The sequence below is a fragment of the Phoxinus phoxinus genome (genome assembly GCF_949152265.1).
Source record: "Phoxinus phoxinus genome assembly, chromosome: 19".
NCBI lineage: Eukaryota > Metazoa > Chordata > Actinopteri > Cypriniformes > Leuciscidae > Phoxinus > Phoxinus phoxinus.
The window spans coordinates 13,426,025-13,453,542 of NC_136894.1; the positions used below are offsets into that span (position 1 = coordinate 13,426,025).

Sequence of the window (27,518 nt, forward strand, 5' to 3'; positions counted from 1 at the left end):
AAAGGGGCGGGGTTTGGCCTATTTAAGCCAAAGCCAAACCTGAAGTCAGCACTTGTTAACCAAGTCGGAGCGAGAGTGCAACTGCGGTGCCTCAAGCAAACGTCAGTATACTGTGGACAGAGGTGGGTAGAGTATCCAAAAACTGTACTCAAGTAAAAGTACAAGTACTTCTAGAAATATTTACTCAAAGTAAAAGTAACAATCTTAATAGTTACTTGAGTAAGAGTAAAAAAGTATCCAATGAGAAAACTACTCAAGTAGTTAGTTACTAGTAGTGATGGGCAGATCGAGGCTTCGTGAAGCAATGAAACAGTTGAACCAAATGGTTCATATTGTTTCGAGGCTTCGAATCAATCCGACACCCGTCTCCACGGTGACACCTAGTGGTCACTTGCAGGTGTTGATCTGAAACAACCTTGACGAGCCATTAAAAAAAAATGTTTTGTTTTTTAGGTGTTCAAGCACGAAGTGCTGAAAACCTATTGTAATTGTACCGATTTTTATTATTATTATTATTATTCTCCTGTAAAACGCATCGTGCAGCCCAAACCGTAAGTGCTAGAGACTTGAAACTTTGCCAGTAGGTAGTACAAAAATCGAGGAGAGGTTATCAAATTATGAGCCCGATTGGCCCATAGGTGGCGCTATAGCGCAAAAAACTAAAAAATCACACTCTTTTGCTTATATCTCAATAACCCTTTGTCCTAGACTCAAGTGTCTTATATCATTGGAATCCTTGGCTCAAGACGAAGAAAATATCGCGGAGGTTTTTCATTTCCGGTATGCAAATTTTTCCGCCATTTTGGATTTTGTTCAAAACCTACTTTTGCAAACTAGCCCTAGGTTTTTTCACCCGATCGGAACCAAACCAGTGCAGAAATATTCTCTGGAGTCTGATAATCAATAATTATTGAAAAAAAGTTCGATTATCGATTAACGGTTGCTAGGGGGCGTAAAATTAACGTTGTAAGCGGAGCCTATATTACTAAAACGCCTATAACTCAAGTAGTAAATGAGATAACTTCACCAAACTTGGTACACATGTGTACAAGGTCAATCTGAGGTCACGATAAAAAAACTGCGTCGATTGGCCACATGGTGGCGCTAAAACACAGAAAAAACATATAAACACCTGACCGTTTGTCCGATTGACTTGAAATTTGGTATGCAGTGTCTTGGCCCAAGGCCCCATGTATGTGTAAAAGGATATTGGCGTATCTCAAAAAACATGGCCGCCATTGGCCAATTAAGTTGAATCACCTATTAGACAAGGTTAACGGAGGCCAATCAGAACGAAACTCGGTGGGCGTGTTCAACTCATGGCCCCAGAGGTCTGTAAGAGTTTTGAAAGAAATCGGACACTAGTTGGCGCTAACGAGTTTTAAGGCTCTGTAATCACGTGGTGTTACAAATATCGTCACAATATGCATATCATTTGATAGATCTCCTCATGGTGAACATATTTGCCTCAAGAACCACTGCTGTCAATCAAACCGTTTATTAAATATTCACGAATATGTTAAAAACCTACTTTTGCGAACTAGTCCCTGGTTTTTCGCCCAATCAGAACCAAACAAGTCTAAGACAATTCTCTGGACTCTCTAGATCAATAGTTATTGAAAAAAAGTTGAACTTTTTCCTTTGGGTGGCTGTAACAGGGTCATTTTAAAAAATGGGCGTGGCAAATTACACTCAAAAGCCTATAAATCCTTAACAAAAACTCAAAACTTCACAGAAATTGGTAGGCATATGTGTCATAACATGCTGAAGAAGCACGCCGAGTTTCATGGAGATCGGACCATATGTGGCGCTATAACTGTTAAAAAGCTTTGAAAACCATGTATTCCCTATGGTGACTTGCCTGTATTGGCTGTAAATGGTATTTTCCATCTCTGTAATCACGTGGTGTTAAAAACATCCACATAATATGCATATATTTTGATAGATCTCCTCATACTGAACAACTTTGCCTCAAGAACCACTACTGTCAATAAAATTGTTCATTAAATATTTGCTATTATGTTAAAAAGCTACTTTTGCAAACTAGTCATATTGACATAAGTGGTTTAATACTGCCCCCTTCTGGTCATTTGGTCATACTACTCACTAATATTGTTCTATAATTCATATTTAGACTTTATAAAATCACTATTTTAACATTTACAATCACATTTTGACAAAATTCATCTATTGGAGTATTACTATTGACAATTGTATCACACTGAGAAATGGGAATTGTGGAAGTGAAACGGAGGCCGCCATTTAGGCCACGCCCCCCGCAGTACAAATTCACTCATAACTCGAAAACGGAAAGTCGTTGCGCGCTCAAATTTTGATGGTAAGGTCCTCTCCAGGCTCTTAATTGAAATCTATTGTCGCGGAGCTCAGGAACTTCGATTCGATTTTGGTGCGATTTGGCCCGGGCATTCCCGAGATATAAGCCAAAAAAGGATTGCATTTGAACGGGAATAACTCCCGGCCCCAATCGCCCACCAACACCAGGATGGTCTCATTACACAGGGCCCCTCGAGCACTATCTAAGCTCCGATTTTCAGATTTTTTCGCCTTCTCGTTCCCATAATATAAGTGAAAAACCAAATTTCCATTCATTCATTCACTTCAACTGTAAGATAGAGGCTGCAATACCAGTGTTGTCCACTAGATAGAGCAGCAGGATTATATTTGTAATCTTTTTATCAGCTTTCAGCATTGACTAACAAACAAATGCTTAAAGCTATATCTTTGTTATTTTGATGGACGTGTAATATGTGTGTAAGCATGCATAATGGAGTTAACATGGAAAAACTGGTTTGGTTTAGTGCAAAATACTGGTAAAAATCAAGACTTGTAAAAGTACATGTTAAAAGACTATTAATAAGTAGAATGTCCAGCAGAGGGCAGTAGAAGACCACTTATTGGCTCACTTTCATTTTACATGTATATATTTAGACACTAAAAAATCCCTTACATAATGATTACTATTATAACACAATCATATTTTGTCAGAGTTTATCACTTCATTTGTTCTGATGCTTCACATTATTGCTAACAACATGGTAAATCATGGTAAATAACGCTAGAAACATGGTAAATCACAGTAAATAGGGTAAATCATGCTAGAATGTGGTGTATCATGGTTAATCATCCTGTAACATGGTAAATCATCCTGTAACATGGTAAATCAAGGTAAACAAAGATAAATCATGGTAAACTATGGTAAATCATGCTAGAATCATATTAAATCAAACTAGAATGTATTCAATTGTTGTAAATCATGCTAGAACAAGGTAAATCATGGTGAATCATACTAGAACTTGGTATATCATGGAAAACTATGGTAAATCATACTGGAACATGGTAAGTCATGGTAAATCATGGTGAATCATACTAGAACATGGTAAATCATGGTAAACTTTGATAAATCATGGTAAACTATGGTAAATCATGCTAAATGTATGGTAAATTGTAAATCATGGTAAATGGACTTTTCTATCTATTATGTCAGTGGTTAAAAGCTTGCTAAATACAACTTAATGTCTTAAATGCTTTAATGTGCTCAAAGGCCTTAAAGGCTTGAACACCGATAAATGCTGCTTGCAGCTTTAATTATTATTGTATTTTTCTAATATGTGAAGCTTGTAACCTAGGCTCCTCACTATGCATAATGTTATTTTGGTCCTGCAAAATTAATATTAATAAAATAAATCAAGCCACAATGTCTCACTTTTTTAGATATTTTTATTCAAAAATATTAATTTCTCTGCTGTGGAAGGACTTAGCCTACTTCTTTTTTTACAGATAATTTCTCCAGCCTTTGAAAAAATCCTCTCACAAGGGACACTTGTTGCTGGCATGCAAAGATATTTTTTAGCTAGGACATACAAATGAGGAAAGATTACTGCTCTCTCTTTCCAGTAAGTTAGTGGATCATGAGTTCTGGGCAAATACGCATCGTTGATGTATTTTTTCACTTCCACTGTGGCATCAGCTCCTCAAATGGCGCATCATGGATGATGTATTGTTGCAGTAGGCAAGCTGCCGATCACAATACACACATCTCACTTTATTTGGGGTTTCTAAATGGAAATGCTCCCACACCACAGATGTACGGCATCTCTTCTGGGGAGCCTCCATTTTATCTATCTATCCAAATCTATCTAGATATGTATCTCTAATCTATCTATGTAATTAGATATATGTATCTCTAATCTATCTATGTATTTAGATATATAATATGTATCTATAATCTATCTATGTATTTAGATGTATCTATAATCTATCTATGTATTTATATATGTAGCCTATCTTTAATCTATCTATATATGTATCTATCTATCTATTAATCTAGCTGTCTATATTTATATCTATGTATCTATTAATGTGTCACTATATGTATACTCTCTGCCTCTAGCCTATCAGTCAATGTGTTGTGTAAATTTAAATGTAAGCCTAAATATAACTAAACAAATCGCACTATAAATGTCTAAAATCCGCTATCTCAAAATCAAACTACTCTCACAAAAACCCACGAGGTCAATATGCGTTGCTTTCACTTTTATACAGATGTGCGCTTGTGTGGTCTGTTCCCGACCGTGTCAATCAAACGCTGATTCGGCGGATCACACCTGATGAAACACTTGGTGAAACACTTCGAGGCTTCGTTTGGCCATAGTCACGTGACATGGGTGTTTTGAATCACGCTTCGGATCAGTGTTTCGAATCATCTGCGCTTCGGGATCTCACAAAGCTTCGGAACGACTGTTTCGCGTCAGCCATCCCTAGTTACTAGTTACTTCGGATCATAGGCCGATATATATGATATATATATAAAACATGATATTATTTAGATATTTTTTATTTAAATGACTATTATTATCATAATTAGTATCCAATGAGAAAACTACTCAAGTAGCTATAGTTAGTTACTTCGGATCATAGGCCTATACTATGATATATATATAAAACATGATATTATTTAGATATTTTTTATTTAAATGACTATTATTATCATAATTAGATAGGCTATCTTTGCCACAAAAACAGAACAGACAAGCATTATTTCTGCCATCTGTAGCCCGAAAATCATTGCCTGTCCTTTGGTTTGTATAATAGTAACTTACTACAGTTGGATTAGTAGACAATGTCGAAATATAGTGAATCTGCAGAGTTTTGCATTTAAAGGCATGTAAAGGGAAACATTGACACAGAGAAGAAAGAGTTCAAACTCTTCACATGTGCTCGCGCTGACCGCTACTGGACATCTGAAACGAAACGACGATCAAACGCACATCGACGGATCTTCTTCTGTCTGTTCTCCAAAATGTTATCAAATGTATATTTCTGCAAGCATGTTTAAACTGGTCAACAGTGTCTAAGGCAGGCAAAGGCATTCGTTTTCAAGTTGAGTTCGCACGCGACTGCGCAATACACACACATTACCGCGGGATGGCGGGTGTTCATTTCATATGTGGACAATGGTAGCTTATTTATTGTATAAAGTAATGTATATGTCAAAAAAAAAACGGGTAATGTCATACTTTGAAGTAGTGCTATCATATCGTAATAATCTGTTTGGTTGTAAAATGTATTACCTGAATGAAATTAAATCGAATATCGTCCAGTGGAACGATATTTCACAGCTAGGATATATCGTCCTCAGCATACGAAGATAATAGAGATCTTCATCGCTGGCAAAAATTATGCATTTGCAGATTTGCGTTCACTTGACTGTACTGTAGGTCCACAGCCACTTCATCCAACGCTCTTGATGTTTTTAAATCTTCCTGTTACGACTCCGAGTCGAGTGTGAATTGAAAGCGCTTCAGACGATTCAGTGCGTGCAGGAAACTGAACAGATCATACAAACTGATTCGCGAACCGATTTAGACAGATCTGCCCACTTGTTTGATGAAGTCTTTGAACAGAATCGACTCAAAAGAGTGATTCATTTGTGAATTGAGCATCGCTCATGCCCAGAAAAAAGATACAGCGCGATTGGAATAAACTACGCATTTAACAACACGTATTGCATTAAAATAAAGTAACGAGAGGAACATCGCTCAACGTAACGAAGTAAAAGTACCGTTTTTTTATTAGAAATGTACTCGAGTAAAAGTAAAAAGTACCCACATTTAAATCTACTCTTAAAAGTACAATTTTTCCCAAAAAATACTCAAGTAAATGTAACGAAGTAAATGTACTTCGTTACTACCCACCTCTGACTGTGGATACCTGTTTTGCCTTGTTGGAGTATTTTCTGGTTTTTTTTTATTTTTCCCCTTTGTTGTTTATTTGGTACTTTGGGTTTTTGTGTGTGTCATTTAATGGACACTTGTATATATTTCACTATGGACTATCTTCCCTATTGGCACTGTAAATAAATTCCACCTTGCACGAAGTGCTTCTGCGAGTGCGCCATCATTTTTTTACATCCTCACGGACTCAGTTACCCCCCTCTTCATCACACATTATTATTGCCAAAGCTTGAAGGAACTAACAACATAATCATGACAACTTGCTCTTACTCCTCAATCCCAAATTAATTTACATACCTGGCTGTACTCTTCAGTAGCGAACATTGACTCTTGAACCTTGGCCCTCTCACCCACGTAAACTATTAGCATAGCTTCTGGTGTTCTCTTCTAAAGTAGGCTCCTGCAGAAGTTACAGTTGACAAGAAATGCAACAAGCAAACAGCACAGTGAGTGTGATAGTTATCACCAAAATAAAAATGTAATAAAATGCAAATCCTCATTACAAATAATTGCATCATCACACAATCGGTGTGCACTTCGAGGGGTCCTATTGTGCTTTTTCACTTTTTCAACTTTAGTTGAGCATAAAGATCTGCAAGGTTACAAAGTTCAAAGTCCACTCCAAAGGGAGATCTTTTATTTAACAGAGTTCACTTTCCAAGAACTACAATGAACGACTCTTTGGACTACAACGTGTTTTTTCCAGGCTGTCCAGTAACAATGTTACTCATTTAAATAATCCCTGCCCACAGAATACGCAAAAAAATGGCAAGGGCTGGTTTAGCTGCTGCTAGGTCAAAGAGACACCGTTTTTTCCATCCCTTTTCCTAAACACATTTTTTTTACCTAGGCCGACTTAGAGTGGTTAAAATGGATTTTAAACACTCCTGAACATTATAATCCCAATGTTTATCTGTGTGCTGCACCTTTTACGGAGGACAGCTTCCAGAACCTAAGAGAGTGATGCAGGCTTTACATACAAAAGCTTCAACTGAAATGGAGCAGTTTCTACTTTGTTAGGACAATCTGTTGTTTGTGGATCACAACTTGTAAATCTTATTATTTGTAGTTGCGTTTTTTATTAATAATTCCAATTATAGCTACGTTTTATGTTGTTGCTACGATGTAAAAAGAGCAAAGCTTTGCCTCCGCTCACCTGCTAGCGAACATTAGTGTTGATATAGCCTAATGTTTACTTAAAGGTATAGGTCAGAATTGTCTAAAAAAACTTTTTCAAATTTGTTTAAACTGTCTTTATATACCAATACATAATTAAAATGCAAGTACTCTGAAATAGAGAGTAAAAAAAACTGAGTGACTCTAGTGTATTTAATCTTCAATAAACACAGCTCATTAATTCCATTCACTCCCACTTAAAAACGGGTGCGCAGAGCCAATAATAACAGCGGTAGTCATGGCGACGGAGAGTGACAGTCACGCAAGCCAATCACTTGTTTCGTCCCGGTAGGAATTAATGAGCTGTGTTTTTTGAAGATTAAATACACTACAGTCACTCAATTTTTATACTCTCTTTTTCAAAGTACTTACATTTTAATTATGTATTGGTATAAAAAGACAGTTTAAGGCCAATTTAAAAAAAAGTTCTTTAGACAATTCTTACCTACACAACCTTTAAGCGGTGTCAATCACAGCACACTGGGGCAGCTAACCAATCACAGCACATTTCGATTTCGGAAGGAAGGGCTTCATCGAAACAGGAACTGTATGGTGTGTTCGAGCCAGACTGGGGAAAGAGGTGCTGTAAAAATGTTAAATATGTGAAAAATAATTAGTTTTTTTAATAATTATGCATGAATTAGTACACCCCAAAAATAAAATCAAGACTTCGTAAAAGGGCACAATAGGACATACCCCTTTAAGTGGAATATAGTGACAACTGGCTGGGTTGCAAAACATATGACAAACACCACACAAACACAAAACCAACAACATTTAATGTAAGTATATGCACTGACAGTATCCTCCACAGCAAAGCACATGAGTGACAGACACTTCCACAGACATTTCGGAACGCACAATAAGTGATGTTGAAAAAAGAATATTAGATTGGGACCTCGGCCGACCTATTAAATGTATGCAAAGGACCATAATGGTTTTTTTTTTAAAAATCACTATTCAGAATTAACGTTACAGCAAATGTGCATGGTCGCTGACTTGGTAGGCTACATTTAAAGATTGACCAGTAATTCTACAAAATGACTTCTCAAATAAAGTTCAAGTTAAAACAGTCATTCTTTCACAAACTGAGTAGCTAGTCAAATCTTATGGTAAGCATATACTTTCCCCTGATGCCCATGCAAAGAGAAAAAAATAGTTGGCCTCCTTGTACTCCCAAACTTCGTATTTGTAAAACGTCTCAAGTTACAACTGTAACCTATGTTCCCTGAGAACAGGGAACGAGACAATACGTCATCGACGCTATGGGGAACGCCTCAGGCGTGACAGGTGTCTGAAATCACAATCAAATCACGGCAATCACATTGACCGGCGACAGCCCGTGAATCATTACGTGAATGATTAACGTGCGACCTGGAAGTATATAAGGGCGCCTTGCAAACATGACAAATCATCCTTCGTCTGAAGGGACTGTTTGGTAGGCAGGCCCCGAGGCATGGCAGGGAGACGTATTGTCTCGTTCCCTGTTCTCAGGGAACATAGGTTACAGTTGTAACCTGAGACGTTCCCTTTCGAAGGGAACTCAACAATACGTCATCGACGCTATGGGGAACGATATACCCACGCCGCCATGCTAAGGGGAGTGCATGCCAGGAGGCAGTGACAACTGTCAGAACCAGCAAATTCAAAAGAAATGCAAGAACCACTCACCCTCAGGTCACACTGGGCTGTCAGTGACAGCATTCCCTACGGTCATAGCCCAAGCTATAAGCCTAACAGGAGGAACTCCAAATATGTAATCCGAAGGCCTACCTGGGCCTGCTCAAAGGCCTAGGACCACAACTTCAATTTAGAAGGGGTCCCTTCTAGGGAATGTGGCTAGGGAACCCAAGGGAACCCCAGCCAGTCACTATACGGGGGAATATACCACCCGAAATGCCACCAGGACGGCCTGACCTGGTGTCACTACGTCGGACACTACAGTCTGGCCAAATTCCTGTCTGTCCGGAGACAGAGCCTCTGGACATTTGCCTTGGGTAAAGCATCCAACCCGAGGGACTGCGAAGCTGGCAGTGAACCTCAGCCCGGATCTCAGAGACGGGATATCCCGGAGAGTATGACTCAGCATAGTGCTTTACAACCCTTGCTAGAGAGGGGAGTTTCTCTACTCGATCCACGGATCTACCCAGTGTTTGTGTTTGAAACACTGAGGAGGCCTGTGAAGGCCTAGGGGCTGATCTAACTGGGAGGCCTCACGAGAGGCCTACGACCGTCTGACCAGACTCAGGAGTCCAAACACTCATAGAGACCCTCGGTGAGGGGAGCAATGGACCGACTGGTAGGAAACCAGGCTGTAGGCAGAGTAAGAAGTTCCGGGAGGGAACCGGTTGCAGAGGACGAACACTTTAGTTGAGCCAGGGCACGAGCTCGCTTTTAGCAGCGGCCTAATAAGGCCAGCTGAACTGATAGCAAGCGGCCACTAGCTTCCAGAACCCAGCATCGTTGGGGAACCACTCACAGGGAGGCCTGGCAAGGCCTACCACCTGATAACCACAGTATGTGGGAGCTCATAACCAGGAAGGCCTGGTGAGGCCTGTGACCTGATAACCCCAGTATGTGGGAGCTCTCATGGCCAGGAAGGCCTGGTGAGGCCTGTAACCTGATAACCACAGTATGTGGGAGCTCTCATGACCAGGAAGGCCTGGTGAGGCCTGTAACCTAGCGACCACCGTGTGTGGGAGCTCAAAACCAGGAAGGCCGGATGAGGCCTGTAACCTGATAACCACAATATGTGGGAGCCCACATTCAGGAAGGCCGGGTGAGGCCTGTAACCTGACATGTGGAGACTCATAACCAGGAAGGCCTGGTGAGGCCTGTAACCTGATAACCACAGTATGTGGGAACTCACCTTCAGGGAGGCCTGGTGAGGCCTATTACCTGATAACCCCAGCATGTGGGAGCTCATGACCAGGAAGGCCTGGTGAGGCCTGTAACCTGATAACCACAGTATGTGGGAACTACCTTCAGGGAGGCCTGGTGAGGCCTACTACCTGACAGCCACGATACTTGGGAGCTCACATTTAGGGAGGCCCGGAGCGGCCTACCACCTGATAATCACATATGTGAGAACATGCCTTCAGGGAGGCCCGGTGAGGCCTACTACCTGATAGTAGGTCAGGCTAGCTGTCCAGTTGCCTGTCCTTTGGGCTTGCCTACAGGGAGGCCTGGTAAGGCCTACTACCTGATAGCCACCGTAAGTGGGAATTACCTTCAGGGAGGCCTGAGGAGGCCTACTACCTGATAGTACTCTTAAACAACTGGTAGCTATGAGCCCTGAATCTGGGTGACAGTTCGAAGGCGGCCTGTTAAGGCCAGCCCACTGGGGACTCGCCTATCAGGGAGGCCTGGTTGGGCCTACTAGCTGACAGCAAGTCAATCTGCTCCAAAGGTACACTGTTGGGAATCATACCACACCAACAAGCATGTCCCACAATGTTGGGACTCACTTCCGAGGAGGCCTGTTTAGGGCCTACCACCCATCAGTGAGTCAACTGCTCGAACCACCAAGGCCAGCCACATGAGGTGAGCTGGCCTACAGCGCCCTCTAGGGAGCTGCCCATTCAGGAGGCCTGCTGAGGCCTACTACCTAATGGCGCAGCCTTCGTTGGCAGATAAGCTGTTTACACAGCGCCTACAGCATTCTGGTACCTAATCACATTGCCCATGGCAGTGTACTCAGCAAGAGCGCTAGCACCCTTTGAGCAAGGGGAGTACAACATACGCCACTCTGCCTCAATGGAGGCCCCAGAGCCAGGGGCCTACCATCTGTAAGCATGGGCGTCAGCTCATGGCAATGCTCTGGCTTCAGGGGAGCGTACTTCGACCAAAAAAGAAGTGAAGGCTAGAACTTTCCGCTCAACCCGAGCCATAGTGGTGCGAGGTAGGATAATACAGAACTGAAAGTGAAGGACTCAGACCTGCCCTGTATCACAGGGGAATACTCTCCACCTCACCCTGAGGTTTACCAGGGTGCGGGCCCGCCAGTGGCTCTAGGGGTGACAGAAAAAGTATCTGTGCTCAACCTAGGGGAGTGGGGCTTGTTTGTGAGCCAACCACCTACAACCCGATGCCCGATGCAGTAGCTCAGCGAGGTGAGTAAAGCCTATACTGGCAGCCCATATCCGTATGCTAGTTCTGCACGGCAGGGTCGGGCAGACAGACCCAGCCTCTTCGTGAGGCGAAAGGCGGCCTAACCCTGCTCAATAAAGACACATTGTACCGGAGAGGCCTATTTGAGGCCTAACCCAGGATCTTTACAAAACATGCCTCTGCACCACGCTGCATTACTCTTGTCGCCCCAGAATGCAGAGAAGGGGGCGGGCCTTGGCCTAACGACTCCCATTGGAGGAGGCTGTCATACAGGGATGCTAGGAACCTATATTCACACAGTGAAGGTTCAGAGGCAGAAATGCTTAAGCAGAGCGCCTCCACGATCCCTGGCACAGCCTAGGCCAGCTACAGAGGCGGCCCTGGTGGGGGCCAGCCTGCAAGCATAGATCTACCTGAGGGCTCGGAGGAGCCACAGCCTTACTAGAAAAATAGTTATTATTTCATACAACTGGCTGCAGAATCGCTCAGCCCACTGAAAACCCAAACAGAGCTCAAGGGGGCAATGTACTCAGGAAGGAAGTCAGACGGTCCCATGGACCGGACATAAGATCTATCTGAAGCACTAGCGTCAGTCTATTCTCCAAGATGAAAATCCTATGGGAGGGAGACCAACTACCCTACCCTGAGGTGGCTAACAGCCCGTGGGCTAAGATAGTCGTTCTAGGCACCTAAAGGGGGACTTCAGGGCCCTAATAATCCAAAAATGTACCTTACATGACCCCATAGCTCTATACAGGGAACGAGGTCTGTAGAGAGATAAATTTTAGTGTTAGTTGCACACAAAATTACTCTAAAGAAGACCACTCAGCTCACCTGCGGCGTGCGAAGTGAAGACTTACCAGACAGTTCTTTAAGAACATGGGGTCTACCACCTTTACATGCCTGAAAGAGGCACTCTCCTAACCAAGCAGAGGCAGGCCAACAGAACATTGTTCTAACCATGAGCCCAGCCTCAGGCCTGATGTAGAAAGCGTCTGGGGAGTCGGGGAAGAGAGGAGAGGGCTTAGATATAATCACGCCCTCAGGGGAGGTGATCCATGCCGATGCTGTGTGCAATCGTGCTGGATCACCTCCCTCAGATCCCTCTTCTTGCGGGAGTTGCACCTCTACTGCGATCTACTCCTCCACGGAGGAGGCGCACGAGAGGCGACACTGGCTCTCTGGCCCTGTCTAAGGTCCCCGGACCATGATGGGCCAGGCCCTCCCGTCTGTCTGGGTGTGGATACGGATCTCAGCGGTATGTATTTGTCCTAATACAGCTGAGCGCGCCCTCGCCTCTCTGAACTTTCCAGCCACCGCCTACACGGAGGTGCCAAAAAGCTCAGAGGGCGAAAGCAGCGAATCGAGGAGAAAGACTTTCTCTCTTCTCCCCGATGTCGGCCAGGTTCACTCCGTGGCGCAGCTCAGTAACCGCCTCAGGGGCCCCACCCCCTGGACGAGATCCCCCAGCAGATTGGCCTGGTGTACCTGCAACACCGCCATGATGTGCAGGGTAGCACCGGCCTGACCCGCTGGCGTGTATGCTCTGCCATTCAACTGGCAGGGTTTGAGCTCTCATAGACGCCTGTCCAGACACGAGATAGTTGCAAACGTCTCGTCAATGGGCGGCATCGACACATACCCATGCTCTCCTATCACCTCAACATCAGTGAGACTAGCCCGCTGATGTCGGTGGACACGAGCAGAGTATGGGTTCTTCCATGTCCTCTCGATCTCAGTATGAGATCGGGAAGAAATGAAAGGCTCACCTGAGCTAGTGGTTTTATGACTGGGGAAAAAACGCTCTCATAGTGAGCGATCTTTCCCCCAACGTTACCATAAAACCACCAGTTCAGCATACACGGGGCAGGGTGGCTGAGAAGATTGATTATCAACACCCTCATCAGCCATCTCCTGTTTGTCCGGAAAAGCACTCACTGCTTAATCTCGTCAGCCGCCGCATCGCCTGAGAGGATTATACCCCTCTCAAGGCGATCGGCGGGCTTCATCTGGGATCCCTCACTCAGCCTTCTCAGTGCATTTCATAAATACCTGATTTTCAAAAGCGGTTACAGACAAAACAGTCCCTGAAGACGAAAAGATAATTTGTCATGTTTGCAAGGCGCCCTTATATACTTCCAGGTCGCACGTTAATCATTCACGTAATGATTCACGGACTGTCGCCGGTCAATGTGATTGCCGTGATTTGATTGTGATTTCAGACACCTGTCACGCCTGAGGCGTTCCCCATAGCGTCGATGACGTATTGTTGAGTTCCCTTCGAAAGGGAACGTATTATGAAGAGACACATTTACCACAATATAGCCTAATAAACCCACCTGTGTGGACTCAGTGGGCTCTCCAAAGTTGCATTCAAATTCGTTCCCTCCTCCATTTACTCTGGGAATGAACTGCGATAAAAACAGAATTCTGAGGCATCCGAGCAGCCTTGTAAAGTGAGTGATAGAGTAGCAACATTTGATTTGTGCGCTACTTTTAAGAGTGGCCCACCGAAGCCTTACTTTAGCGTTCTAAACTCGTTCTAAACCATTCTAACAAAATCCCATATAAAATGTATTCATTTAGTTTTTATTGGATTTCTGTTATTGAAATTATAATGTCTTGATTGTTTCACGTGCTGTTTAATGGATGGTTTTCTGATGCATGGAATACTTTTTAAATGCACAGAAACTTTTTTTTAAATGAGTTTATGTACAACGCCCGAAGTAAAAAAACATCCGTGTTGGTCAATTCCTTGTGTTCACCACACGAGGGCCCTTCACAGTTCTAAGCTCTCTAAGATCCATGTTGTGGTTGTTTTAGCCACAGGCCAGTTCTACTGCAGCTACAATGGCAGTAATCTTACTAGATATTCCGGTGTTCTTCTCTTAGAGTAGGATTATAAAACATATAGGATATAGGATTTAAAGGATAATTAAACATAAAACAGAGTACAAAGGATAATGAAATAGGTGTATTTCTACATTAATCAGCAACACTCTGGTCAAAATATCATTGGTAAATTTGTTACAAAAAATCTGTTTGTTTAGATTTAATTTTAATCAATAAATGGTTGATCAATTATTTGTATAGCATTTGGACATGCATGGACAGTATGGGAGACATCCGTATCAACGGCAAACACATTTTTTTTTGTGATGTATCTGAACATATTTGTATTTTGTATTTCTTTACTTTCTGTCTTGGACAAACAAGCACATCACTATTCATAATTCATGTTTTTCATGCCTATATTTGTAAAGATATTTTTCACCTTTTTGACATTGCATTCTAACTTAAAAACTGGATGGCACATTAGAATGTTTGTTATTATAAGTTGCAGTAGGCCTTTATTCAAATGTAATCTTTAACATATGCAGAAAAGGCTCACCCATTCACTCATTTTACCTCTCACATTTGCATAAAATGTACTCACATAAACATAATAAGCAAATAATTAAAAGTTAAAAGTTAATTAATACAGCAGGCTGTGTCTTGTATCCCTGCCAATGTAAAAAATAAAACCAAACTAAGCAAAGTTGATTCAAGTTTTATGCAAAAATATTTATTTGTAACAATTTGTATTTATTTATTTTATGTTTTCAGGTCATAGAATCAAATACAAAATATCTGTGGTTTAGAAGCGTCCTGCTAATATTAATGAGGTCATGAAAAAGAGAAGAGCAGCGACAAGTGCAAAAAATCTAGTAACACCGACGAGAGGATAACAAGTGTCCTGAATATCTGAGGAAAAGAAGAAAATGAAAAGTATTGTGAGAAAGGAATCAAACGTTTTTACAGCAGTTCAGTCAATAAATCATACTAATCAACGTTTTGGACTGATAATAAAAACCTTTCTTTTGCTAATTTAGTGAGGATATAGATTATGAAAAGTTATTTACCATAATGATGAAGAGTTGTGTTGAACGTCCATCCACCAAACTTCACAACACAGGTGCTCTGTCCTTCCATCTTCCACTCCTCAGCTGAGACTGCTACGTTATTCTGAGTTTTCACAGAGTTCTCTTCACCTTCTTTCCAAACAACCAAAGTTTGTCCATTTTCTTTTTTACTACCTATGAGCCAGTGCACAAAGACCTGTGATGGAGCAGATCCCCCGACTGTACACTGAAGAGTGACAGAGTCGTGGTTGTTGCTGCTGGCAAAGGCCATGATATCAACAGACGGCATAACAGTACTGTCAGCTGCAAGAAGAAAGAGATAAACCAACAAAAGTATTGAAGCATAAATATATAATTAAAAAATGAGCTTTTTATCAACACAAACCTTGAGTACCACCATGTTCTAATACAGTACCATGTACAGTGACAGATGTGCCATTCCCAAGGTACATATGCTCACGGTCTGTAGCGATGCAGTAATATGTCCCAGAATCCTGTACCATTGCGTTGTTGATGGAAGCATGACACACTGAGTTTTCCATTTCATCTTTAGTCTGAGGACGGATGTTTGTATCATGCAGAATGTCTATTATTCCACTCACTGGATTTACTCGGACCCAGGCCACTGTGTGACAGAAGGACTGCACCTCATTGAGTTGGCAGTGCATGGTCACTGTATCCCCCGATCTCACTTTCACTGACGGGGGAAACTGATAAACTGTTCCCACCATCGCTGCAAAGGGATTCAGACCTCAAAGTGTGAAAAATGAAACAATATTATAAATGCTACTTTGATGGTCCACCAATTAGTTGTAGTTACAAATGTACTAAAATGCATAAATGAAGAGAAAAATACTGTTGTAGCTTACCGTGTGGTAAAATGAACCAGAACAAGACAAGAAAAAGCAGGTCATGCATGCTGTCTGAAGACTTTACAGGCCAAAGCAACTGAGAGAAATGTGCAGAGTCTGACATATCACACACCTCTTCCTGTCTGTCCACGGCCGTTTCATCAGCTTGTTGATAAAAAAACTGATACACATTGAAGCTTGGTTAGATTCTGGGGTGGACCTTAAACTTAATTTCTTGTCTTCAGTTTTATTCATGATATAGCCTAACTCTCTACCCATTACAAAATTGCATTGATTGAACCACAGTTTAGTTACTAAGGCAGCATCTTAGCATTAACCACTAACAAAAACCCCAAAATCGAAAGAAATGAAAACATCAGTTAAGCTCTTATCCCTATTTATTATGTTTTTTTATTTTATTACATGGCTTGGTTAAATTCTAATTTAGAATGCTAAGTATTACACACCCTTTCCAAAACAGAGCGTTGCCATGGACACTGTATTCTTTAACAGAAGTAAATACAATCGTTTTTAAATCAATAAACTCCTTTTTAAATCAATATTTTGTGTCAAATTATTGATTTATTTGGTAGGTAGCCATGTAATAAGCGGGATAATGTATAGCGAGGCGGTTTTTATAGCGAATATAACCCCTTCAGGCTGATTCAAGACCCCTCCAAAAGTTAGGTCACTAAACCACAGTCTTGTCTCATGCATTTTAGTGAGTTGCTCTTGTTGCTTCAAAGTCCATTTCCTTTATCCATTTCAGATTAGCTAAATGTGTCTCTTACCCAGTCAATGGCTTTGGATTAGGTTGAGGGGAAATAAAAGACAAACATTTTTTCAAAGGGGTTTTTAATGCAAGAAATGACCTCACAAAATGCTGCAGTGCTGTCTGAATGTCCAGTTTGGACAAGGGGAAACATTTATAGAGGGGCTCTTTCCACATGTTATTGCCAAATAGCAAGCTTTGATCTGAATCCACACTATTTGTCTGTGCTAGTTTGCAAATTCTCATTTTTCTTTGCATTCGTATGTTCAGTTCATTAAGTTGTGCAAAGATGTCTGCCATTGTATGCCTTGCAAACCATTCCTCATCTGCCAACTGCAGCATGTACTGTGCTTTTTCTGCGGTAAGGAACGTTTTTCATTCATATACATGTGCCAAAATTTTCCATGGGAAAAAACTGGCAATAAATGTTCGTTACTCTATAATATCTATTGAACTATAGCATACAGTACAAGTTTTACAATCATAAATATCAGCACAGCTATCAACCTGTGGCATTGTACTTACACCTGGAATGACAGCAGTCTTTCTTTTGCAATATTGCTAAAATAAATAATGTGATAAGTGTAACCATATTATATTTGACAGAAACTGGGCATCATGGTTTTTCAAGGCATACTTTTAAACCTGAAAGAATTTCACATGAGAGCTGAACGAATTGTGGGTAAGTAAAGTGGCAAAATCATGCAATCTCTGTTGCACTTTTGATTCATAACACAAAAACTGGCATCCATTTAACACAATAAGATCATAATTACCAAATACATGAATGCAATCTAAGACTAAAGCAGTGTGGCACATACTTGTGCCCTACTTCATTTTAACAAAATCAGCAATTCTGTTCTTGCACCAAAGACTTCAGGTTTGGAATCATGCATCTCTGAGGTTTCATTGCCGTACTTTTGAGACTGAAGTTTTTCCGCTGACAAAGCAAAGTGTGGACATTAACCAATATGAGATGAGGTCCACATCACCATTTTGCTCATGTGGTGCATGCAACCACACAATAAAGAGGACACTGAAAAACAAAACACTGAAGGAAAGAAAAAAATCACTTCTGATTTTTGCCACACATAACCGAAATCACATTAAGGCACAATTCTCTTTATTGCTGGTTCTTTGTTCCTAAAAGTGGGTCAAACTATAAATTTGTATATATTTTATTCAACAAAAAGTGGGATAATGGTGACTGTTTCCAAAAAGGAGAACACAAAGTGTTAAAATTAATATATATTCAGCCCAGATTGGGTGAAAGTCTACATTGATCCTTTCAGTTAACTGACATTTCACAAAATAACACACTATTCAAAACATCAAATACACATTAATAAAAATCTGAAGCAAAAAGATCACTATTACTCATGAAACATATGCTTCCTGCAAATAGATCCTGCTTGCTAATTTATTTCAAATATTAGTATGTTAGTAACTATTGCCATCTTTCATCTGATGTACAGAAATACCAAACACCAAAATAAGTTTGACAAATAAAAGTTTGTCAAAGCAAAATATAGATAAACTGACTATTTTAATATCCGCTTGTTAAGTCGTAATGCTGTTTCCGGGTCCAAGCCTCTACTCGTTTCACTTGAGAATATTATTTCAACAGCCGTTTATGAGCACTATTTATTCATACACACATATGCACACACATTTTTGTGCTCACGGCGTCCCAAACACAAGTATTTTAAGGATTCATAACAGATGAATGACTGTCTGGCCATTTGGGATTTCGGTATGGAGATTAAGGTTAAGACTATAATTTTTTGTATTACATCACAACGTGATGGTATATTACCGTTTGTTGTTTTCTTGGGGCATCTAGAGCGTTTGGACCTGGAAACGGTGATGCGAAATGTCAGACTGAAGAAGAGGATAGGTTTTTGCATAGGCACATCATCACAAAAGTTTTTCGTCCCAGTTTATAAACATAAACAATCACTGTTATCAGAAGCAGGAGACCAAAAATGAAGCAGAGAGACAGATATATGTATTTTACAGCATAGCACACATTTGATGCATCTGCAGAGAGAGAAAATATTGAAAAGTACATTAGAAAAAATAAAACAGATTATGAATAAAAAAATTGTATGAACTAATTAAACACTACCGTTCAAAAGTTTGGGGTCGGTATTTTTTTTTAAACGTTTTTGACATAAGTCTTATGCTCACAAAGACTGGATTTATTTGATCAAAAATCCGGTGAAAAACGTAAAATTGTGAAAGATTATTACAATTAAAGTAAGTATTTTGTACTTCAATATATTTGAAAATGTAATTTATTCCTGCGATAGCAAAGCTGATTTTCAGCAGCCATCACTCCAGTTTTCAGTGTCACATAATCCTGTTTTTTATAATTTCCCCCAAACTCTTAAACAGTAGTGTATATTTTAGAGATATTATACTGTACCATGTCGCTGAAGGGTCCTGGTATAGAGCTGTCCTCTAAACTTCACCACACACACGCACTTCACCTTCCTGTCCCACTCCTCAGCAGTGATCAGGATTTGGTTCCTGGTGATCTGGATGCCACCATCATTCCCATGTGTAAAAACTGCCTGACCTTTCTCTTTTCTCCTCTCTACAGTCCAGGACATTTGAATCTGAGAAGCCTCAACACCGGTCACAACACAATGAAGAGGGACTAAAGGACCGTTTGGGATCAACGGTGTCAGAATATCAATAACAGGAAACACAGTGTGTTCTGGAAAGAGATTAGGAGAAACAGTTGGTTATAATGGAGAGAAATACTAAGCATCAATAAAAGACTTTTAGAACGTTATGTTGCTATTCAATGGGTTTACTGTAAATCAGTTGTATTAAAAGTGTGAGGCACATAGGCTACACTCTAAAAATAAAGGTTCTTTTTTGGCGTTGATGGTTCCAAAAAAATCTTTCCTTTGCACTGAAGGTTCTTTATAATGGAAAAAGGTTATTTTGATTATTAAAATGTTCTTCACACTGTACGAAAATAAAAAAGTATTTTTTTTCAGAAATGTGGACTGAAAGGTTATTTAGGGAAGCCAAAATGCTGTTTCTATTGCACCACTACAAAAACCCCGTTTGGAACCTTTATTTTTAAGAGTAAGTGGTATAAATGGGAGTCATGGATAATTCAGCGTGTAAAAACAAGAATAAAAAGGAACATTATATTAAAAAACTGAAAAATTATTGATTCTAGGTAAATATTTAATCCTGGATATGAATGCCATTATTAAATCTCTCTATAAAGTTAATGTACTATTACCCACTCATTTTATGGAGTAAATTACAAAAAATGCCATACAAGTTGACCCGATGGTGCCACCAATAATAATGAAATTTTTGTCTTCTGTGTACATATATTACTATAAACAAAATTATTAATTTACAATAAGAGATTTTTATTATTATTATTATATTTAATTGGACTCACCTTTCACAATAACCCTGGATCCATTGCCAATGTGAGCAAAGCGGCTTTGCACAGCTGCACAATAGTACATACTGGAGTCATGCACTGTTGAATTGGTGATAACAGCCGTACAAATGCTGGTCCACTGGTTGGACAAGGGATGGGGATCGATTTGATGAGGATCGATTTGAAGTCTGTCAGTGAGGCTAATTGTTGTATTCTCAGGAATGACTCTCAGCCAAACCACCGTGGAACACGGGGAGTACAACTCCACAATGTTGCATTTTAAAATGATGTCCTCTCCAGCCATCACCTCAGCAACTGTCGGCCACTGTGTCACAATGGACGGCTTTGTCGCTAGATGAGAAATATTGTAATGTTTGTTCATATTTCTGACTCTTTCCTATTGGGGCTTTTATACAGCAGATTATTGAACAACGTAAAGAACTACAAAATTATCATGCCGACCCGCCTATGTTTGCTAAATTCATCCTTACAAAATACAAATATGCAAACAAATATAATTTGCAGATTAAATATTAATGTTAACCTTTGAAGCACATTAGTACCTTTCAATAAACTTGATGATTGCACTTTATTTCAATAGCCCACTTTAGACATTCTACTACTATAAGTAACTTTGTACCTTTTGTACATGCCAACCAACTCATTAATTTGCAACTACATGTCAACTACAGTAACTTTCATTTTAGTAGTTTTAGTAAACAGTTAGGATACGGTTTGTAGAATAAGTTGACGTATACTTGCAAAGTTACTTATAGTGGGTATGTTGGGAGACCATCAAAATAAAGCACACAGTCTAATACTCTAATGACTGGTAGGTAGATGACAAGTTACTTCTAGTTAGTAGAATGTCTAAAGTGGACTATCGAAATAAAGTGTTACCAACTTGATTTTGAATGAATTTAAAAGTATATTTCTAGAGACTAAAATTCTCATTTAACAAACTGCTTCATTACAAAATGAGTAAAATCTCTTTACCTGTTCCCACAGTGAGAGATACCCAGATCATCATCAGCCAGATGCTCATGTTTTATGTCTGACTATCACACAACTGAATCTAGCCTTCATTTGTCTTGATCAGCAAAAACGTGGTCTTCCTTTCAGCCGTCTGTGATAGGTCTTATCACAGTAGTCAGTGAATACAGAGAACACAGAAAACTTAAAACTATGGCAAGTCTAGTTAGCATTAAAGGGATAGTTCACCCAAAAATGAAAATTCTGTCATCATTTACTCACCCTCAAGTTGTTTTAACCCTGTATGAGTTTCTTTCTTCTGTTGAACACAAAAGATGATATTTTGAAGAATGTTGGTGACCAGACAGTTGATGGACCCCATTGACTTCCATAGTATCTTTTTTTCCTACTATGGAAGTCAATGGGGTCCATCAACTGTCTGGTCACCAACATTCTTCAAAATATCTTCTTTTGTGTTCAACAGAAGGAAGAAAGAAACTCATACAGGTTTGAAACAACTTAAGGGTGAGTAAATGATGACAGAATTTTCATTTTTGGGTGAACTGTCCCTTTAAAATGCAGTGAGATTGGTATCATAAACAGTTTGACTGAAATGCAGGACCTCAGTATATGCCATTGCACTTTTTTTTTAAACTTCTGTTAATATCTGTTGAAGTTAAAAGCTGGAACAGTGTTAAAGCTACACTGTGTAGGAATTACTCCCATCTAGCGGTGAAATTGTATATGACTACCAACTGAATATTACTTTCTAGCCCCTCCCATTCCGAGGGCGTTTTAACTCCTACGGTGGCCATATTATTTCAAATCTGCCGGCAGTCGCGAGTAATCTCCCCCTCGCATTCGTCACGGTGCCACTAAGTTTAAAAACGCGAAAGGCGAAGCTTGAATTTCCAAGTATGTCCCTCTTTGGCTACTGTATTTTCAAGATGAAGGCATAACATGGCTTCTGCCATTCGATCGACACACTCGTATGTATTATAAATGGCAGATTCTACACTTACGAGAATACTTGATTAGTTGGTAGAAGTAATTATACATTAATGAGCACATATAATTTTGAAAGAACAAAGTGTGTTTTGCTAAGAATCAACTTAGCAATTACACAGTGTAGCTTTAAATGTTAGTTGTCTAAATATTCACAGTGACATCCTCAACATGGCTTTTCAATTTTCTTGAGAATTTTGATTATCTCTGGAAGAGACTGAAGACTCAGATTACAGATGCAAATTCTACCTTTAATAATAATACTTAATACTCAATACTCAATACCCAATTGGGACTGACAGACAGTTCCAGGCAGACAGATAATAAATATGATGGTGGAAGACTGGGTATTTTTTAGTATCGAAATATGGCGGACATGACGGGGCGGGGAGAGATTCTGGAATGGCAGCCATATTGGGACGAGACTCTGGAATGGCGGACATGACGGGACGGGGCGAGACTCTGGAATGGTGGCCATGGTGGCCATGATGGCACGGGACGAGACTCTGGAATGGCGGCCATGACGGGATGGGACAAGACTCTGGAATGGACTCAGAGATGGGCTTGGTTCCAGACCGGGACTCAACTCTCTCCAGACAACGAATCAAGGTTTCCCTCCAGTCCAGCCCTGTGGTGTCTGGTAGGTCAATAGGGTGGTTGAAATTTGCCCCGATCTGGAACAGAGTCCTCAGGGTGTTGTTATCAAGGGAGCTGGTGATGGCAAGCTAGAGGAATTACATCGAAAACTCTAAAAGGTCTCCTGAGCCACAGAGATGAACATTACCCATTCAGCAATATTCAAAGGCCCTATTACTTTTCCAGCAGTTTGAGATTTACTGAACAAGGATTAAGAATAAGGATTTTTATTTTATAACTTTGCATAACTAGAACATATAAAATATAATGTATAATGGTAATGCAAATGTAAATAGAAAATTATTATAATTTATAAAATGTTTGTTTTGTCTTATTTTAAGTCATCTTAAGTCATATTGGGGTCCCATTAGAAGATTGCTCCTAGAGGCTCCTAGTGGGCCCCGGTCCACTGATTAAGAACAATTGAAATAAAGGGACACTTTGTCCCAGTAATGATGAAAGGATAGAAACACCCCTGGTTAAAACGGATACAGGGAGAGTCATGGCTCTGTGATGTCAGTAGTTATGAGATATTAAGGCAGGGCAGAAGTAGATTCAGTTTAGCACAGGTTTGAACAGGATAGGGTATTGTGACATTGGCATCAGATTAGGCAGAGTAAATTCGTAATCAGTCATGTTATGTTTCAACCCTTGTTGGGATGACAGGGAACTAATCCTACTGAATGTGCTCTTGGTTTCTTGCTTTTCTGTATAATTTTATATGTACAAACTGAACAGGTTGGAAGGCACCCTGATATAATTTCTTAAAAGACTACGGATTGATGCTGCTAGTGGGTTTGGAACAACAACAAAAAGAAATGTTAACCATAAGCTCTAGAAAATTAAATAAAGTCCTCATCAAAGAGCTACAAAATGAAAAATAATAGAAATTTGGCCCTAAAATTTTCATTACATATTGGTTTAGCTTAAGCTATTTTCCCCAAAATACTTTAATTAATATTGCTATACTGTATATTAAAATGTTTGAGGAACATGACAAAGAGTTCAAGGTATTGCCTTGGCCTCCAAATTCCCCAGATCTCAATCTGATTGAGTATGTGCTGTCCCAACAAATCCGATCCATGGAGGCCCCACCTCCAAAATTGCAGGACTTAAGAGAGGCTGCTCACTGCAGAACAAATGGGTGGAGCTTACGTCTAGTTCCCCCTCACTAGACGTCTAGCGATGAGGAGCGAATGTAATTTGGGCTTAATGGTTGGAGCTAGAATATCCAACCACATCCTAACCCAACCCGCAACTCGATCCCTCCCTCCAGCCCATCAGTTGTCCAGAGAGAGCTTCACGCTAGACCTCATTGACTCAGTCTGCAGTGAGCACCACTTTGGACTTAAAGGATCTGCTGGTATGTCTTGGTGCCAGACACCTCAGGACACGTTCGGAGGTATTGTGGAGTCCATGCTTCAACGCATCAGAGCTGTTTTGGCAGCCCGAGGGGACCTACACAATATTATGCAGGTGGTTTTAATGTTGTATACATTGATCAGCCACACATTAAAACTCCCTGCCTAATTTTGTGTACGCCCCCCTCAGCTCTAATGCACCAAGACATTAGCAGCAGATCCTTTAAAGGGGTGATGAACTAAGAAATAAAATTTTCCTTGAGCTTTTGACATAATGGGCCCTATTTTAACGATCTGAAACGCAAGTATCAAACGCGAAATGCAAGTAACTTTGTGGGCGGATCCTGTTGCTATTATACCGGCGGGATAAATGACTCTTGCACCCGACGCAAATCTAAAATGGGTTGGTCTGAAGTGGCTTCATTATTCATAGGTGTGGTTTGGGCGTAACGTGAAATAAACCAATCAGAGTGTCCTCTCACATTCCCTTTAAGAGCAGGCGCGCTTGTTCCATGGTGGATTGCTATTATAACGGCGGATTTGCCAGGTGCACGCCAGGAGCGGTTCACAGCCGAGGAGACCGATGTTCTCGTTCTCGTCAGGGCCGTAAAAGACAGAGAGGTGACATTGTAAGGGGATGGGATATTAAACAGGCGTATAATAATTTAGGTAAATGTGTAAGCTAGATTTATGCCTATTTTTTTCACATCTTCATGAACACAACAATGATTTTCCTCGTGTGTTGATATTTTTCCTTGTAATAATGTATGATTTGCAAAAATTAAAACTGCTGCATCTGTTTAGATTAGAGAATCAAAATGTATGCGTGTTGTTCACACGCTACATAATGGCAAAGCACGCGCCCTTAAAATAGCATATGACTAACGCGCAACGCGCCACTGTCTTTAGACTAGGTTTTTCCTGGTCATTGGCGGAATTGTTTTCTAAAACTGCAAAATAGCACCAGGGAACGTTTGCGCCGGAACACGCCTCCTCTTTTCACTGAACCGCCCCCGGGAGCGCAAGTTCATTCCCTAATTTACCGACGTGCGTCTGTGCAGGGAAAAGTCCACTCTGCGCGGGTGCAAAAAAGGAATGATACATGCGTCGGTGTACAAAGTCAATTGCGTTGGGTGCAAGATAGGGCCCAAGAGGTCATCATACTATAAGAATATCCTGTAAGTTTCAGAACTGAAAACTTCCTTGTTAGTCCAATAAAAGCTTCTATTGACACCAGGCACACCGAACGACGTGGGGACTGGGGACCTATGATGTCAAAGGATATCAAACACTGCCTCCGCTGAAGAAGATCAACGCCTACTTCAACACTGCCTGTTTAGCCCCACCCACCGATTCGCACATTACGTGAAACTCATTATAATATGCAAAACTGTTATCCAATCATAGCAAGCAGTGGGCGTTTATTTCCAAGTCGCCTTGCCAAGAGTGTTTCAGGAGCTAGGCTCAAAACCAGGGTAAAAAAAATTGCCTATTACTTATTAATATTGATGTTTTTGAATGTAAAAACCAAGCGAACGACAACAATATATGTTTTTTTTAAAAGCCAGTTCACGACCCCTTTAAAGGCACCGATATACTTTAAATCGAAGAATGAACTGGTGTGATGTTACTTTCCGGAAAAGTTTGCTATGGCTGGTGACCATCTTCGAACCCCCATTGGTCCATGGTAATTACATTATAGGTAGGTAGGTGTGCTCTGGGGCTTTGCCTTTTTATGATGTGGAAATCTTCATGTCTCCTGTCCAATCTGTCAAGGTCAGACGTCTGCAAGTAAAAACATTACTGAGTAAATAAACATGACGAGTCCTGTGACTTGACTGGAGTGCTGAATTGTAGATCTGGAGTAAACATATCAACATCGCTATGATCAGATGCTTTCTTAACTGCTGTTTTCTCACTGCTGTCATTTTTGCGGAGTTTAGTTTGTTTATTTTGTTCAAATCAAAGTGCGGCACATATTTACATATTCATTTAAACGCCACTTTCAGCAGCATGGGCAGCATCGGGATGTTAGCTAATAGTTGTGACAATCAGCGGCTGGAGTGCCCGCTTGAGCCACTGGGGGGCACTCCTTCTCTATTTTTCATTACTTCTTATGGTTTGATTTGGACTGATTATGGTTGATTTTATGCACCTGTGTTTTATTATCTTGTTTAGCGCACCTGTCTTAAGCCTAAGTGGCCCTTTGTACCAGTGCTCAGTATTGTATGTGTCTGACTGCATTACCTAGCGTTTTCCCCAGTTCCTTAGTGTTTCCTAGTTTCACAGTTCCTGGACTCCCTGCCTGTATCTGGTTTTCCCGTTTGCCTTCTACCTGCATTGTATGATTGCCGATCTGGACTGCTTACCTGGTTTTGACTTCTGCCTGTTATTTTGTACCTGTTTCTGGATCTTCCTCTCAATAAAGCCTGCATTTGGATCACCACTGTCTGTTCCATGTGCAGTTTCATGACAGAATACTGAGCCACCACTGATCCAGCGGCTGAGAGAAACACGGACCTCGTTATGGATCCCACAGCGCAGATCGTAAGCCTCCGTCAAGGAGAACGTCCTCTCAAGGTTTTTGTGACAGATTTTTTTAAGCTCTCTCGTCAGTCCTACTTGGATGATTTCTGTTTAATGATGTTCTTTCGGGGAGGACTGTCTGAACCGCTCGGCTCTACTATACCGTTTCCGAATTCAAGCTGGACTCTTACCCAATATATTGACCTGGCCCTTTCCATGAGCGGTTCGCTTTTTACTGTGGATTTTTTGGAACTTTTGCTTCACAGAAAACCCGACGATTCGCCATTGTACAAGGTACCCACTGAATCCACGCATCAATTGTCTCCCGGTGAACCAGCGCTTCACACGTGCTCCGCCGAGTTTGCGCTACATGAAAGCCCAGTTGAACCAGCGCTTCGTAAAGGGTCCGCCGTATCCACGCAACATATGAATCCCGACGTTCTGACACTTCACGTGAGCTCCGTTGTATTCCTGCCTCAGGAGTTTTCTACTGAGTCTGAGCGCGTGCCAGTCGAACCCGCGCCTCGCCCTGCTG

At 40.8% G+C, this 27,518-nt stretch overlaps 1 protein-coding gene across 1 annotated transcript; it reads right to left on the reverse strand.

The window, feature by feature from the left end:
• Nucleotides 1–15,049: 15,049 nt before the first annotated feature.
• On the reverse strand, nucleotides 15,050–21,599 carry LOC306987329 (uncharacterized protein). The gene is made up of 6 exons (XM_079591490.1): nucleotides 21,480–21,599; nucleotides 20,499–20,834; nucleotides 19,494–19,787; nucleotides 15,858–16,175; nucleotides 15,443–15,745; nucleotides 15,050–15,284 (listed from the first exon to the last, which is right to left on the reverse strand). The coding sequence occupies exons 1-6, from the start codon at nucleotides 21,526–21,528 to the stop codon at nucleotides 15,178–15,180; spliced, it is 1,407 nt and encodes a 468-aa protein (XP_079447616.1). The 5' UTR covers nucleotides 21,529–21,599; the 3' UTR covers nucleotides 15,050–15,177.
• Nucleotides 21,600–27,518: the final 5,919 nt, after the last annotated feature.